This window comes from Epinephelus moara, chromosome 8 (assembly GCF_006386435.1).
Source record: "Epinephelus moara isolate mb chromosome 8, YSFRI_EMoa_1.0, whole genome shotgun sequence".
NCBI classification, from domain to species: domain Eukaryota; kingdom Metazoa; phylum Chordata; class Actinopteri; order Perciformes; family Serranidae; genus Epinephelus; species Epinephelus moara.
The window spans coordinates 6,186,783-6,201,017 of NC_065513.1; the positions used below are offsets into that span (position 1 = coordinate 6,186,783).

The window sequence follows — 14,235 nt, forward strand, 5'->3', positions numbered from 1 at the left end:
CCACAATACATCTAAATCTTTCAACTTCTGTTTAAACTTAATCACAAAGATGTTTTAAATTACACTTTTGAAAAAAATATGAAAAATGTTTTAAGTGATATTTACATGAATTGAATTTTAGAGGTCAGGGTTAGGGACAGCTACTTCCCAATAGAAAGTACCCTATAAATGGTGACTGTGTATATATTTAGCTTATCACTTTTTCATTTAATGTCCTGGGTTTAAATAGGTCATAACATAATCTTTGTAAATATCTATGTCTGAATATTCTTATTATTTTTGTTGTTTTTTTTGTTAAGGGACAGCACTTTGCACACAATCGGTAGAATGCCCCATATACAAGATGAGGACCAGTGCAATCTCTGGTGATTCAGAGACATCCACAGCACATCCACAGCACACCTGTGGTATTTTCACTTTTGGTGAAGGCACATAGCCTGGGAACCACACCAATCTGTCAGCTCATGTTTTATTTGCTCTAGCAAAGAGTCTGAAATGCGTTCAGATGGATTTTTAGCCAACATGGCCTGCTTCAGGCCAATCACAACTACTCATCTGACATGGGGCGGGTTTCAAATGATGACTGACAACCAAAGACTAGATAAAATAATGGATGTAGCTACCGAGACGTCACCCATTGGTTGGGGGCTCCTATTTTGAAGCCGGGAGTCCAGCATTTTGGCCATCACCATCTTGGTTTTTTGGAGCCAGACGTGACCATATTTGGACGAGAGGCTGGTGCTGCGAAGGAGCGAAGGGTGGTCCGACTGAGAAGCCAAGGACTCTACTGGCAAACAGCCTGTCACTCAGAGTAACCATGCCCTTAATTATGTGTAACTTTGAGCCTTAATAAAATATAAACAGGTGAGTTATAAAAATGTTCAACCCCTGTTCAGTTGTCATGAATGTGCATTTTAACATGGGGTCTATGGGGTTCGACTTGCTCTTAGAGCCAGCCTCAAGTGGCCATTAAAGGCACTGCCATTTTTTGTCACTTCCGCACTGGCTACATTTTTCAGCCCTGGAAGTTACAGCTTGCTGACAACTTGCAGAGCCTTTGTGCTTTACACAAAATATGGGATGACGTCTTTTTTGGCTCACACAACTTGTACTGGGGACACTATGGCAAGTATAAACCTAGCTTAGCAAAGAGGAGTGCCACTGGGGGATATTTTAAAACAACTAAGATGTGGAACTTCTTCGTTGAACATCTGTTGTCAAGTTCTGAGAGCAGAAACAGCAACACTCATTTAATGACACATTGATTGATCATTTAAAGTTATCCATTGCTCAGCATCATGTCTTTCATTGCTCTGATTGGTTATAGGTCTATCCAGTTTTGTCCGGAGGCATTTTAATTTACTTTTTCAGTCTGCTAGATACATCAGATGTCAGATGAACAGACTGAAAACTTTATCTTATTAGATAAAACAATTGTTGACAACGTTTTCCTTTGGCAACATTATTTGCAACTGAAAACAAGTAGTAAATCACAATATTTTTTTATTGCAATACTGAGCATATTGAAACACATTTTAAATCGCAATAATATTGTATCATGACTAAAATATTGTAATTATATCGTATAGTGGAGCCTCTGGTGATTTTTACCCCTAGTACTTGTGAATTGTGGATTTTTGAGGCCAACACCAACGTTGATATTATCAGTAATGACATATTGTGTGATTAGTGTTGTAAGTAAATCAGAAATCTCAGGGTCGACGACGTGTAGAAATTGCCTGTTTGAGCAAAAGTTTCAAATATATGGGAGAAGGGTTTATATTAATGAACACTATATTATTCAGTGTCTCTGCCCAGTATACACCACAGTCAGCTGATATGTACACAGACACTAATAGGGCCTATAACTGTTATAAACAGATAATATCAGCAATATCAACCCCTCAGGCTGCACTGCTAACTGGGCATTGTGTACTACAGTTCCAGCATCAGTATCATTCACTGCATGAACACAATGTGGCTCTTTGTTCTTGCAAATGAAACTTTGGTTCAGTTGTGACTGGGAGGAGAATAAACGGATCCTGCAAACATCAGATGAGGATTAGGAGGAGGAGGAGGGGAGGAGAGGAGAGGAGTCAGGAGCTGGCCAGCAGACGCTCTCAACAGTCCAGAGAGAGAGAGATGAGGAGTATTTTTGCTAGTGGTCTGTGGGGCAGCAGTGAGGTCCTAACAGTTCTCCACCTCGCTCTATCCATCCCTGTCTTCATTGTTTATCATGTTCCTGCACAGCCTGAAGTCTGTCTCTGATGTCTCTGTTTAGTGAATATAATCACCTAGGATATCCATCCTGGTTCTAACCACAAACTCTGCCCTGGGTTCTTTTTTCGGTGCAGCCTCCTCAGCGCGAGCCCACATTGCCATGGCAACCAAACAGAAAACAGCACCATGGTCCCGTCTTGTCTTTTATGAGCCTATTTATTGCCACAGCGGGTGTAGTCCATCAGAATATCCAAGGCTGGGCCAGTGGTTGGAGCTCATTCCATCTCAGCCTGGTTAGTGGTTTAGTACACACCACGCTGGGTCTCTGCTGAAGCTTCTGTGTGGGGCAGAGCTCACAGGGACTGTGCAGCTTACTAGCGAGAACACACTGCGAGCTAAAGGCTTGGCTGGAAGAGATATGGCACACACAATTTACAGTACTGCCACTTATCTTAACAGTGGGAACATAAACTGTGCTGACAGATTATCATAAACAGAGGGAGCTGCTTTGGGACACTCTGCGGCTTGACACACACAATGAAGCAGCCGGTGGAAAACAAGACAAAAGAGGGAGTTGATCGGAATGTCTGGCTTGGCACGGGGAATGTGGTGACACACTTTTATAATGTGGGAGATGAAAATGCAGCACATCTCACACTGTAAAATTACATAATTGTATTTAATCGACTCATCTTTTACTATTAACTCAGTGTAATTACACATGAGGTTTCAAGTCAGGCCAACTTTAACTGCCTCATTATCACAATTCAGAACTCATAAAAAAGACTTAATTTCTCTAATTCGAGAAAATGATAAAATGATTACAACAAACTATTAAGGCCACCACCTCATGGTTGTATGCCTCCATGTCATTCAAGTTGCAGTTACAGTTTACATCCGTGTCTGTCCAGACTCATATAAAGTCATGACTGCTGACAATGTTTCAAATATGGACGTTGCTGCAAAGAAGTTACAAATACTAAAACACGGATGCTTCACACACGTCTTTCCCCCGGCAGCACAAAAGATCTGTACAATCAGCTTAGTTTCAAGTTGGACACCCAAGATTAGTGTCACCAATTCACAATCTGACCAAATGTCTCCCCTTCTGTCTCCCCCTGCTATTTTAATATTTGCACTGTTTGCTCTGTTTTCTTATCGTTGTTTTCTACATCTATTCTATTTTTATTATTGATGTTGTTTTAACTCTGTATCCACCTATGTGCAGCACTTTGGTTGACTGCCGTCGTTTTAAATGTGCTCTAGAAATAAATCCTGACTTGACTTGACTGACTTCTGTTCCTGAGTTATGGCTTTGAATAAAGGCTAGAAAATATGATGTCACAGTGAAGCTGACCTTTGACCTGTTGGATATAAAATATCATCACTTCAACATTTTATCCTATTAAACATTTGTGTGGAATTTTGTCATAATTAGCATATGAAATGTCTGAATTATGGCCAAAAACATGTTTTTCCAGGTCACAGTGACCTTTGACATTTGTCCAACAAATTCTAATCAGTGCCTCGCTGAATCCAGGTGGATGTTTGTTTTAAAAATGAAGAAATTCCCTCAAGGTGTTCTTGAGATATCGTGTTTACTAGAATGAGATGCATACAAGGTCACAGTGACCTTTGACCACCAAAATCTATGCAGTTTATTGTTGAGTCCAAATGAACGTTTGTGCCTAATTTTAAGGAATTCCCTCAGGGCGTCCCTGAGATATTGCATTCACAAGAATCGGACATACGGATGGACAGCCATATGGATGGATGGATTTGATAACCCCAAAGCATAATATCTCCAGCCACAGATATCCCAGCGCAGAGGCATACTGATAATACTATGATGACAACACTGTAATTTTACCCTTAAATGTGTGTAGGCCTAAAGTCCCAAGTACTGTAACAAGAAGAGGTTATGATGTTATGAGAATTAAGTTGAGATTTTAAAAGTAAAATTGCAATATTTCAAGAAAAAGTCTTAACATTACAAAGAAAATGCTGTAACAGTTTTTAAAAAATGCAGTTAAGGCAAGAGATTATTGAATAATGTGTAATGCTATAATTTAATGGAAAGTCAACATATGGTGAGAGATGAGCCATAATATTTTTGATAAAAGGGTAACAAACAACAAAATGTGTTTATGGTTAGATTGGGTAGATTTGATTGCAGGTGCATGTTCATTTCCTGATTGTTCAGTACTGTATAGCTGTATTGATTAAGACACATTTAGACTGTGGCTAAAAATCTGCCATTAGGTAGCTATTAAGGCCAGCATTCTCCCTCTTCTTCCACTATCTGCACATCACTGCTTCCATATTCAGCCCCTGAGCTAAAAACCTACAGGCTGAAAATGGCAAGTTCAGTCAGGACCACTTTATTTAGAGAAACTGTATTTTCATTTGCAGTATGATCTTTGGCAGTATGGCTCTGCTCTGGGGCCTCTCTGCCTTTCCTAGACCTATGTGGAAAGCCTAAGGCGGAGAGAGCACAGCTCTCTGCCCTTCCACACGCAGACGAGGAAAGCCTAAAGCCCGTTTCACACAGAGTGCGCAAAGCGCAGACCTCCGCCGACGAACCCATTCATTGTGTATGTGCTACCGCGGCGCAAGAGCGCACCGCTCTGCCGCCGAGCTGAGCGGCGCGCAAAAGGGCGCTTGCCGCGGCGTCTGTGCGCCGCCAGCCTGCGCACGAATTGAAATTTTTTTAATTTGACCGCAACGCGCTGTGACGACACCTCGGCGCGTCCAATTGCAGAGAATGTGGTGGAGTGTGAAAAAAAATTGCCGGAAAAATTCAGATCAACAGCAAGATGGAGGAGAAAATAATTATGGCTGTGTCCCTCTGTGCCTGAAGTAGACCTGGAAGCGGTCATCATGGAGCTGTAGCTCCTGAACGAGCCTGTACTCCCCCAAATCCTGTCTTGCCATGAGGATTTCATGGACCCATACCCTTCTTGCTCCTGCTGCTCGCCTCCTCCTCAGAAGAAGAAGAAGAAGAAGAAGAAGAAGAAGAACTAAAGCCAGGGCTTTTCGTTGAAGCAGGGACAGATACATGATGAAATCTGGGGCGTCAGACCGGAAAAGGGCGCAAGTATAGTCAGACTTCACCTCTGGGGCTTTGATTATCAAATGATTTTTGTCTTATTTATCACTTTAAGTTGAATCACATGGTTGACATACATCTGTTACTGTTTTGCGGCGTTTTCCTTTGCAGAGAATTGGCCACTTTAACAACAGTGCTCACCTCCCACGTGTAAACATTCCATCAAAACAAGTTCCCCCATGACACTATTTTGCAAGAGCACCATCACTGCATCCTGGGGACAGTGCTGCCCAAGATGATTCTGATTTATTTAAAGAAATAAAAATAAGCATTTTTCCCATAGAGCAGGATCATAATGTGTGTTTCCAGACCTTTGTTTAGCGCTGACACAGCTGTGTTCAAAATGTATCAAAACATGTATGTGTAAGTAAGCACAAACAGCCTACAGACTCACTTCTCACCCAGCACCAAATTCCCAAATTTTCCTTTCATAAATTTGCAATCCGTCTCCAGTTTCACTGTGCCTATCCAGTTTTTAACTATTTGGATCACATCACTTTAGTGTCTTAACCCAAAAACCCAAAAGTAGGGCAGAGCCCACCTGATTCCAGCCTGGCAGCTGTGCCTGTGCACACAGCTACCCTGTAATATTTTGGTTTGGAATTCCAGTGTGTTTGACCCATTTAAAGAGTCTTGGTGCCACCACACTGCAACTTACTGGAGTCTTATTGATGGATACACTTGCAGTACTAAACATAACTGCACTGCTATTAATTATGAGGTTTTAAATGCATTCATTTGCAAAAAAACTTAAAGCTAGTATTCACTATAATGTAAGTGTTAAATAAGACAAATAAAGACTGCTCATCAATATAGGTCTGATAAAACAATAAAAAAGCACTACTACTATAATGACTAACATTGTAAACGCGTCCATTTTCACAGCACGGATGGATGGTAAATGGACCTACACTTGTATAATGCCTTTCTAGTCATTTGACCACTTAAAGCACTTTTTACACTATGAGACACATTCACCCAGTCACACACACACATTCACACACAGGTGGCTGAGACTACCATACAAGGTGCCACCTGCTACTCAGTTTTTCTTTTTAAGTTCCAGCCATCGGGAGCAATTTGGGGTTCAGTATCTTGCTCTTTATACTTCGGTCTGCAGACATGAGGAGCCGGGGATTGAACTGCTAAAAAAATCAATACTAGGCATCTGTGTATTGATACAATATTGCCATGCAAAAATATTGTGATACTATGCCGTATTGATTTTTTCCCCAGGTGAGAGCAGCAGAGTGGTGAGGACACTACTCTGTTGTTACTGATGAATTAGGCTAATGCTGTGGAAAATGGCCATTATCGCCAAGTGAAGACAGAAGGTAAACATGGAGAAGCTGAGGTAAATAAAGGCCCTGTCCACACCTTAAGGTTTACAGTAGTTGTTTTGTATCATAAATAAAGAGCTGCTTTTAAGGACATAAAACTTAAAAAAACAGTAGTTTATCTACACACACACACACACACACACACACACACACACACACACACATCCAATGACATTATGAGTGTGGTACCCACACAACTACAGCCACTTTCTCTTTCAAATGAACTCAAAAAGGTTGGAATAAACATCCAGTGACAGTTTACATTTCCGTGATATTATTACACATTAGGCACTGCTAAAATGCAAGTCTGACAAACATATGTCTAATTGCTCATACGCACAATACTCTAATAGTAAGAAACGCATTTCACTAAGAACGCTTGACTGTAAAAATAAGCAGCAAAAGTGACATAACAGGTTGGAAGGCACACAGTGAGACAGCAGAGGAACTCAGCTGTCTGGTTAGAGGTTGTGGTCAACGTCCTTCTCTGGTCCAGCCTTTGCAAGATTAGTAGTTATATCATCATTTGTAATTAGTGGTTTTACAGATGTCTTTTTTAAAGGTGAGGAACAGCCAGGCACAAATGGCAGACACTTTGAACAAAAATCTGTGCCTGTCAGTGGCAAAAACAAGCACTTTTAGTCGACATACACTGATGATGCACATTGTCTGTAAGGATAATATTGCAGCCTGTTTGTCTTTCTCTCTAAATACTAGACAATTTGTATATAAATGCAACTGACAGTAGTCATGCTGCAGGGCATCTAACCCACAGAACACACCCAACTTGTCATGCAGACAGAGGAAGTAGTAAAGGTACAGAAGCCCAGGGGTGCTGATGAGGGAATGAATGTGTTAAAACTTAGGCTTTCCTGGAGCACAAGGTCCTGAATTGGTCCTTGGATTGGATTGGATTCGATTCAATTCGATTTGACTCGGGATATGCCAGTTCTAATATCAATTTTTGCTAGAATGTGAAAGACAGTCTCAGAGAGCTGATAGTGTAAATGTGTACAATTCATTATTAAAAAAATAAAACTTTATAAATAACCTTAAAACTAAATGTTGTTTCTAGGGCAGCAACAGTGATGTTAAAACAGCAAAGTCACATTATAAACTCAATATCTTACAAGAAACAAATCTAAAATGTCAATAAATTAAATCCTATTCTTGACATCCCAATACAGAGTGAAGTTTATAAAGAATGAAGAGCACAGACATGTCAGCATCCATCTTCCTGTCCTCTCTGCTGCTGAGGAGAGTCACTGCCTGCATGAAACATTACCGTTGCTAAGTTTTAAGATACGCGAGATTCAGCTTGATAGTAACAATTTGCTAGACACTGGAAAGCACTCTGTGCTTGTTTATAACATGATGTTATCAGCGGTGGATGAGAGACTGTGAACAGAGCAGACTGAAATATCATCAGCTCCAGTTATCTCCACTTCTCTGTCTTCACCGCGGACATATATAGTGAAACATTTTGACTTCCGTCAAATTTAACCAAAGTCAAATTTCACTGCACTGACAAAAAAAATAAGGCTCAGATATCTATTGTAAAATACAAAGAAATCACTCCAGACGGAATTTACATTACAGGAGAACCAGCCCATTCACAGCAAAACAGGAGGTCATCGTGGCTGTAATTATGTCTGCGGAGGGGGTGAAAAATGAACCATATGCATACTGGGGACATGATTAAAATCCCTGACCAGTGCAGCTAATGTTCACAACACTTTCCCCAAGTCCAGTCCCATCACAGGTGTGATGTGGGAACTTGAAACCTCCAGTGCAAGCACAGTACAGTATATTGTATACTGTATACTACAGTGTACTTTACACCCTGCACACATTTCAGTAACGCCAGAATACACCTTGTGTCCAGTAGGTAAACTTTTCAAAATCAAACATATTTGTATACTTAAACATTCTGGAGTTTTCACTGAGGGACGGGGAGAGGATGTGGTTTTGAGAATTTTAACGAGGTAATTGAACTTTTTAGTGGAAAAAACTATATCACGTCTGGAGGGCATCTTTAAGGCCTCTCTCACTTGGCATAAATACATCTCCCAGCCACCATGTGACACCGTTATGCAACACAAGTTTAATGACACTACATCTGTAGTGAGCAATGACAGAACATGGGGGGATGCAAAAGATGAAAATGAGGAACAGAGCTGGTGTCACCCAACAGAACTAAGCTTTTACTACAAAAGAGTCCAGTGGGAGACATGACGTGATGGCACTGTGTCTACAGACAGGAAATCCTCAAAGAGCTGTTTTATGAAGGGAAAACCCTGGTCATGTTTTATAACCCATCTCAGTGAGTCTTAACTGACTCAAAACCACACACACACACACACACACACACACACACACAGCACCTCTCTAGCCTCAAAACTAAATGACTCTCTCTTTTAATTAAAACCAACTGATGGCTCGGGGTGCTAAGTTACTCAGTGGCTGCTTTTTTGATAATCATCAATTAACCAGCGGTGTCCCAGCTCCAAGAACCCACAGTGACACAGAGTTGGCCAGACTGTTATTAAACTTGGTAACCTTCATTAACAGGTTTAACATGCTAACAGTCAGCTGTGTGATGCCATGTCAATGTGTGTGTGGGCAGACTCTCAATAACTGTCCCAGGCACAGAGCTCACACTCCTGCAGCAGTAGTCTCCTAATGGTGATGAATGAAATGATGTTGACTACATGTTTATTTGCACATTATGCATGCGTGAAGACATATTCTACTGCCAGGTGTGAACAGACAGACATAGAGCTGTCAACTTGTGGTCGGCTCAACCAAAGACGCATTTGAATACCAGGTGTAAACATTCTTTCGAATAATGTTTAGAGAATAAAAATAATCTAAGAGAAGATAAACACAAAATGTTCTTTATCTTTATCCTAATCTCTGTTTTTTTATGTAATGTACTGCATAGTTTTGCCTCTTTAAAGGTACCATGCAGAGTCTTACACCACTAGCAGTGCTACAGAGTCGGGATGTATGATATTGGATTTTTTGCCGATTTCCAATATGCCAATATGTAACAACTTATTTGGCTGATTACTGATATCAATATCAATATATCCACTTTTTTCCCATCTAATATTAGTGATCATCAAGTCTCTTCTGCAGTGGAATTAACATCATATTATGCATGCCTACTCTTATCGTGATGGCCCACCAGCAGATGGAGACATGAAATGCTTTTCAATGTTTTGCAAAATAAGAAAAATCATGTTGGCCGATTTTGATAGTTCATTTTAAAGCCAATATCGGATGATACTGATGACGTGCCAATATTATCGTGCATCCCTACTTTAGAGCAATATTCCACAGTTTCCTATCATGTGTCAGGTTTTTAGACTGTATAAAGTCCTCTGGTCAGTCTATTAAATACCTGCAGCCATCATGCAGCCAAAGGTAAATGTGTTTTTGTTGTATTTATCACCGTATTTGCGAATGGCTCCAACAGAGTGGGGATCTTTTTGATATTTTAATCTTCCAACGTGGTCCTAGAATCTTACTGCAAGTAGTCTCCTGTGTTTTGCAGACACTTGTGAGCTGTTTCAAAGAGATTTTCTACATTGCGATCATTTGGAATATAGCCCACATGTTTAATTTCAGCAAATCTCATAAAGTTGGTCCTGTCAGCAGGTCTCTACAGTGAGCTCTAAGTTTATGCATCATGAAAGCTGCCAGACAATTGCATTTCTCATTACAGTAAAGGCATTATTGCACGTGTCCATGTCCTGATATGACTTGTTGAATGCAACATTTTTAATTAACCAAAAAAGGACTAAACCTAATCCACTGCAAAACAAGTATATGTTCAAGAAAGTTACAAGCAAAACACATTCTTAAAGTGTAGCCAACTAACTTGAAGCAGATTATACACACAGTGACAGTCTCTCCTGAAATATAAAGTCAACACCATCTGCCCTTAAAAGTGGCTCTGTATATAAATATGTGGATGGATTTATTATTATTATTCATTTATTAATTTTATTTTTGCCTTTTTCCTCCCAAACAAACAGTGTGAATTCTGCTCTCTGCTCATTATACTGTCCTCTCATTTCAAAGGGTTAAAGAGGATGAGAGGGAGGTAATATCATTGACTGAAACTAACCACTACTTTTGTGAGCAATATTTTTATATTTATTAATAAAAGTGAGCTCATTTGTGGTGGGGATGATGCATTGTCAGAGTACAAAGAACAAAGAATTTCATTGCCAATGTCTGTGTCACAAGATTTGTTATGCATATGACATATGACATGACATAAAATATGACATGAAAGAACTTTCTTAAACTTTAAGCTTTGAGGCTTGAGCCAAAATCTGTAAATTACCATAAAAAAATAAAGAGCAGAGAGCGCCCTTACAGTCAGTTATGGCCCTGACGTGGGGTCACAGGTTGATACACATGAGAAAAGATCATTAAAATGTCTTTTACCAAGGTTTGAGGTGACTGTTTTTCCACCTCATGTTAATTTAACTGCCTATCAACATTAATAAAAACATTTAAAAGTTATAATTCAGTGTACATTATTGTATGTGGCTCAGACCAGCTCTACCTGGTCTCGCAGTGGCCACTGTCTAACTAGCCAAATCTTTTAATGTTGTGGTAATTTAGCCTGTGAATAGCTGCAGACAGGGCTCGATTGTCTATATGTGGCATTGGGTGAGTGCCAAGGGGGCACCAAATGATGACCAAAGACAACGACTAGAAATTTAACATATTTGTCATATTCTATGTATATTATATGCTGGGAATGATGCAAATAAGTAAGGCAAAAATAAGGCAATAGTCTGGGACCTCTGGGACAAAATTTGCATATACCATATTCTCTTATTGTTTGTTATTTATTTTTATTGTTTGTTAGCTAGGTTGTGTATTAATGTTGATTTATCAGTACTTCTCTTAGCTCATGTTCTTATTAATGATAAATACAATGGATATTAAAGATAATAATTATAATGATTATCATAAGGGATGGGGGAGGGGTCGTCCGGGGAAGATTGCCTAGGGCACTGAATGTGATAGGTCTGGCACTGTGAGCTATATATAAATCATAAAATATCATAAAATTCATTGATATTACCATGCAATATCCTCTGAAAGGTCAATTAACAACAGCATGGTTTCTGTTTCAAAATCAAAGAATACAATAATTAATCAGAGCACTCACATAAGAACGTAGCACTTGCAGAGCATAAATATTTATGAAGAGGGTCTGTCAAAATCAGCAGAGGGATGCAAAACAGCTGTTTATGGTGTTCAGTTCTTTCTCTCTCTCTCTCTCTCTCTCTCTCTCTCTCTCTCTCTCTAAATAGCTACATAAGGCTTTCACAGAAGGGGTAAAAAAAAAATAAACATACAACCACCCCTTGTGGCGACGGGCATTTTACTATACCTAGATTGATTTTATGTGACACATAAATGACTGACTGATTGATTCATTGATTCATTGATTCATTGATATTTCAGCTGTATAGATTTATGTAACTTTGTTTTACCTGTAAAGTGGGAGCAGGGGGGCACTCAGAGTGTGGTGACCCTAGGGCACCACATTGTGTTAACCTGGGCCTAATTACACAATATATGTCACCCGGTTGTGTACCAGAGTCATTTAAGGACCATACACGTCCACATAGGTGGATTTCATCATGTTTGTTTCCATTTATATTTATGTAGTATGAGTGACAGTGAAGTATTCATTTGTGTCAATAAGCAGAGTTGATGATAACACTGTACCTTCTTCATTCATGCTCCAGCTGCCGTACTCTGGGTCTGATATGTAGCCGCAGGTGCCCAGCTCAAAGTTGCAGGAGCCGGGCAGCAGTAGCTGCTGTGCCCGGAGCAATCCGCACAACAGCAGCACTGAGAGAGGAGAGAAGACAAGCATCCATGCCGCTGAGTTTAACTGTGCTTTCAAACACGTTTGTTAGACTTCTGAGGAACTAAATAGAGCTAACAAGACTCAAGTCAGAAGAATTCCGGTGCAACTTTCTGCATTTCCCCCCTGATAAGTTGGATTTACCGTGGAGAGTGAGGCAGACGCTGCTCATCTTATCCGCGGTGAGTTTGGGAGCTCCCTCTGTAGTTTATCGAAAGTATCCCGTTAAATTCCCCCAAAGACCTACAGCGCCAACTGCTCGTCGAAACTTTCACGGGTTGTCTTTCACATGTTGTAACAGTGTCAGCAGGAGAGATGGAGTGTTTATCCGGCTGGATGAATGGATGTGCTGGGGGCGGGGAAGCAGAAGCAGCGGTCCAGGTCGCGGTGCCTCTCCGCCTCCCTCTGCTGCTGTGCTCGGGCACACTGATGAGCCAGGGCCGGACACACACGACCCAGGGCCTTTGTGCAGTTCCCCCTCAATCACCACTTGGTAGGGCTTAAATCAGAGTCATGAAAGTCTTACCAAGGTTTGAGTAAATCTGCATTTCGAACAAGATGGCTTTATTTGTTCGTCGGGATTCTTAATGACACTGACTCTATTGCATGTTACAGTAAGCAAGCCTACATGGTGGGCTGTGTTTACAGAAAGCACAAGTGAACTGTGGTCAAATAAAAGTTAATATGAATTTGAGCTTCTAACATTATATTAAATTCCAAAGTATTTTATTGGGACTTATCCTTTCTACACCTGTAAACCAGCATGGGGAAGTTTGATAAGATAATATAAAACCTTTCTTTATTTTCTTTATATCGCTGTGCCTTGGTTGCAGTAGGCTCCAAGGTAGGAAGCATTGTGTACAACACATATGATGCCAAAATCAGGTGGACAGTATAGATCATAGGTGGGACCAAGTCATTGCTCTGCAAATCACAATTGCCCTCAAGTCCCAAGTCCTAAACATTAAGTTTGGAGTCCTATACAGTACGTAGTACACTCTTCACCATATTTAATACCATTATAACAACAGAGTAATAATATATTTAATACACAAAAATCATGAATGCTTTTAAAAGTGTGTACTTGTTTTTTAAGACAAGGAAGTGGTTGCGTTTAGATAGGCCTACTGCAATTCATTTTTTTGTTGATCACCACGTAGTTTTTGTACGCGAATGACATCATCTTTGGTATCTTTCTTTTTTCCAGCTGGCACTCAGGAACATAACGTTAGTTTTTAATGGTTCTCTCTAGCAACTTGACTGGATACTGTTGAATCGGTTCAAACAAAGTGGATCTGCGGCATTGACTCACTGAAAGTGAATAGGGTTATTAATTGATTCAGAAAATGAAGGAAAATGTATTGATTTGTGGCACACTTTTTAAATAACATACAACTTTGGGCTTTGGGGTCAAACAGCCCAAGTCCAAGTGAAGCTCCACGTCGACGTAGAGCCTACGCCGTAACCTACACCGTAGTCTACGCTATAGCCTGACGTGCACCTCTCCAGAATTGTAACTACGTGTCGCGGTGACGCAGACCTCCTGTCTGTTTCAGTGTACTGACACCTTTTCCCTCAGTGGAAACAAAGCTTGTAGGCTTTTACATTTTACATTTGCTTGTATTTTACAGATAAGAAACAATATATTGTGAAGACAGTAA

The 14,235-nt window shown here is 40.2% G+C and overlaps 1 protein-coding gene across 1 annotated transcript in view; it reads right to left on the minus strand.

Moving 5' to 3' along the window:
* Nucleotides 1-13,072, minus strand: part of mamdc2a (MAM domain containing 2a) — a 59,019-nt gene extending 45,947 nt beyond the window's left edge. The window contains exons 1-2 of the mRNA XM_050049936.1: nucleotides 12,719-13,072; nucleotides 12,433-12,558 (exon numbers count right to left, since the gene is read on the minus strand). Of these exons, the coding sequence (XP_049905893.1) occupies nucleotides 12,433-12,558; nucleotides 12,719-12,746 (154 nt within the window). The 5' untranslated portion in view covers nucleotides 12,747-13,072. The remainder of the gene's footprint in view (nucleotides 1-12,432; nucleotides 12,559-12,718) is intronic.
* Nucleotides 13,073-14,235: the final 1,163 nt, after the last annotated feature.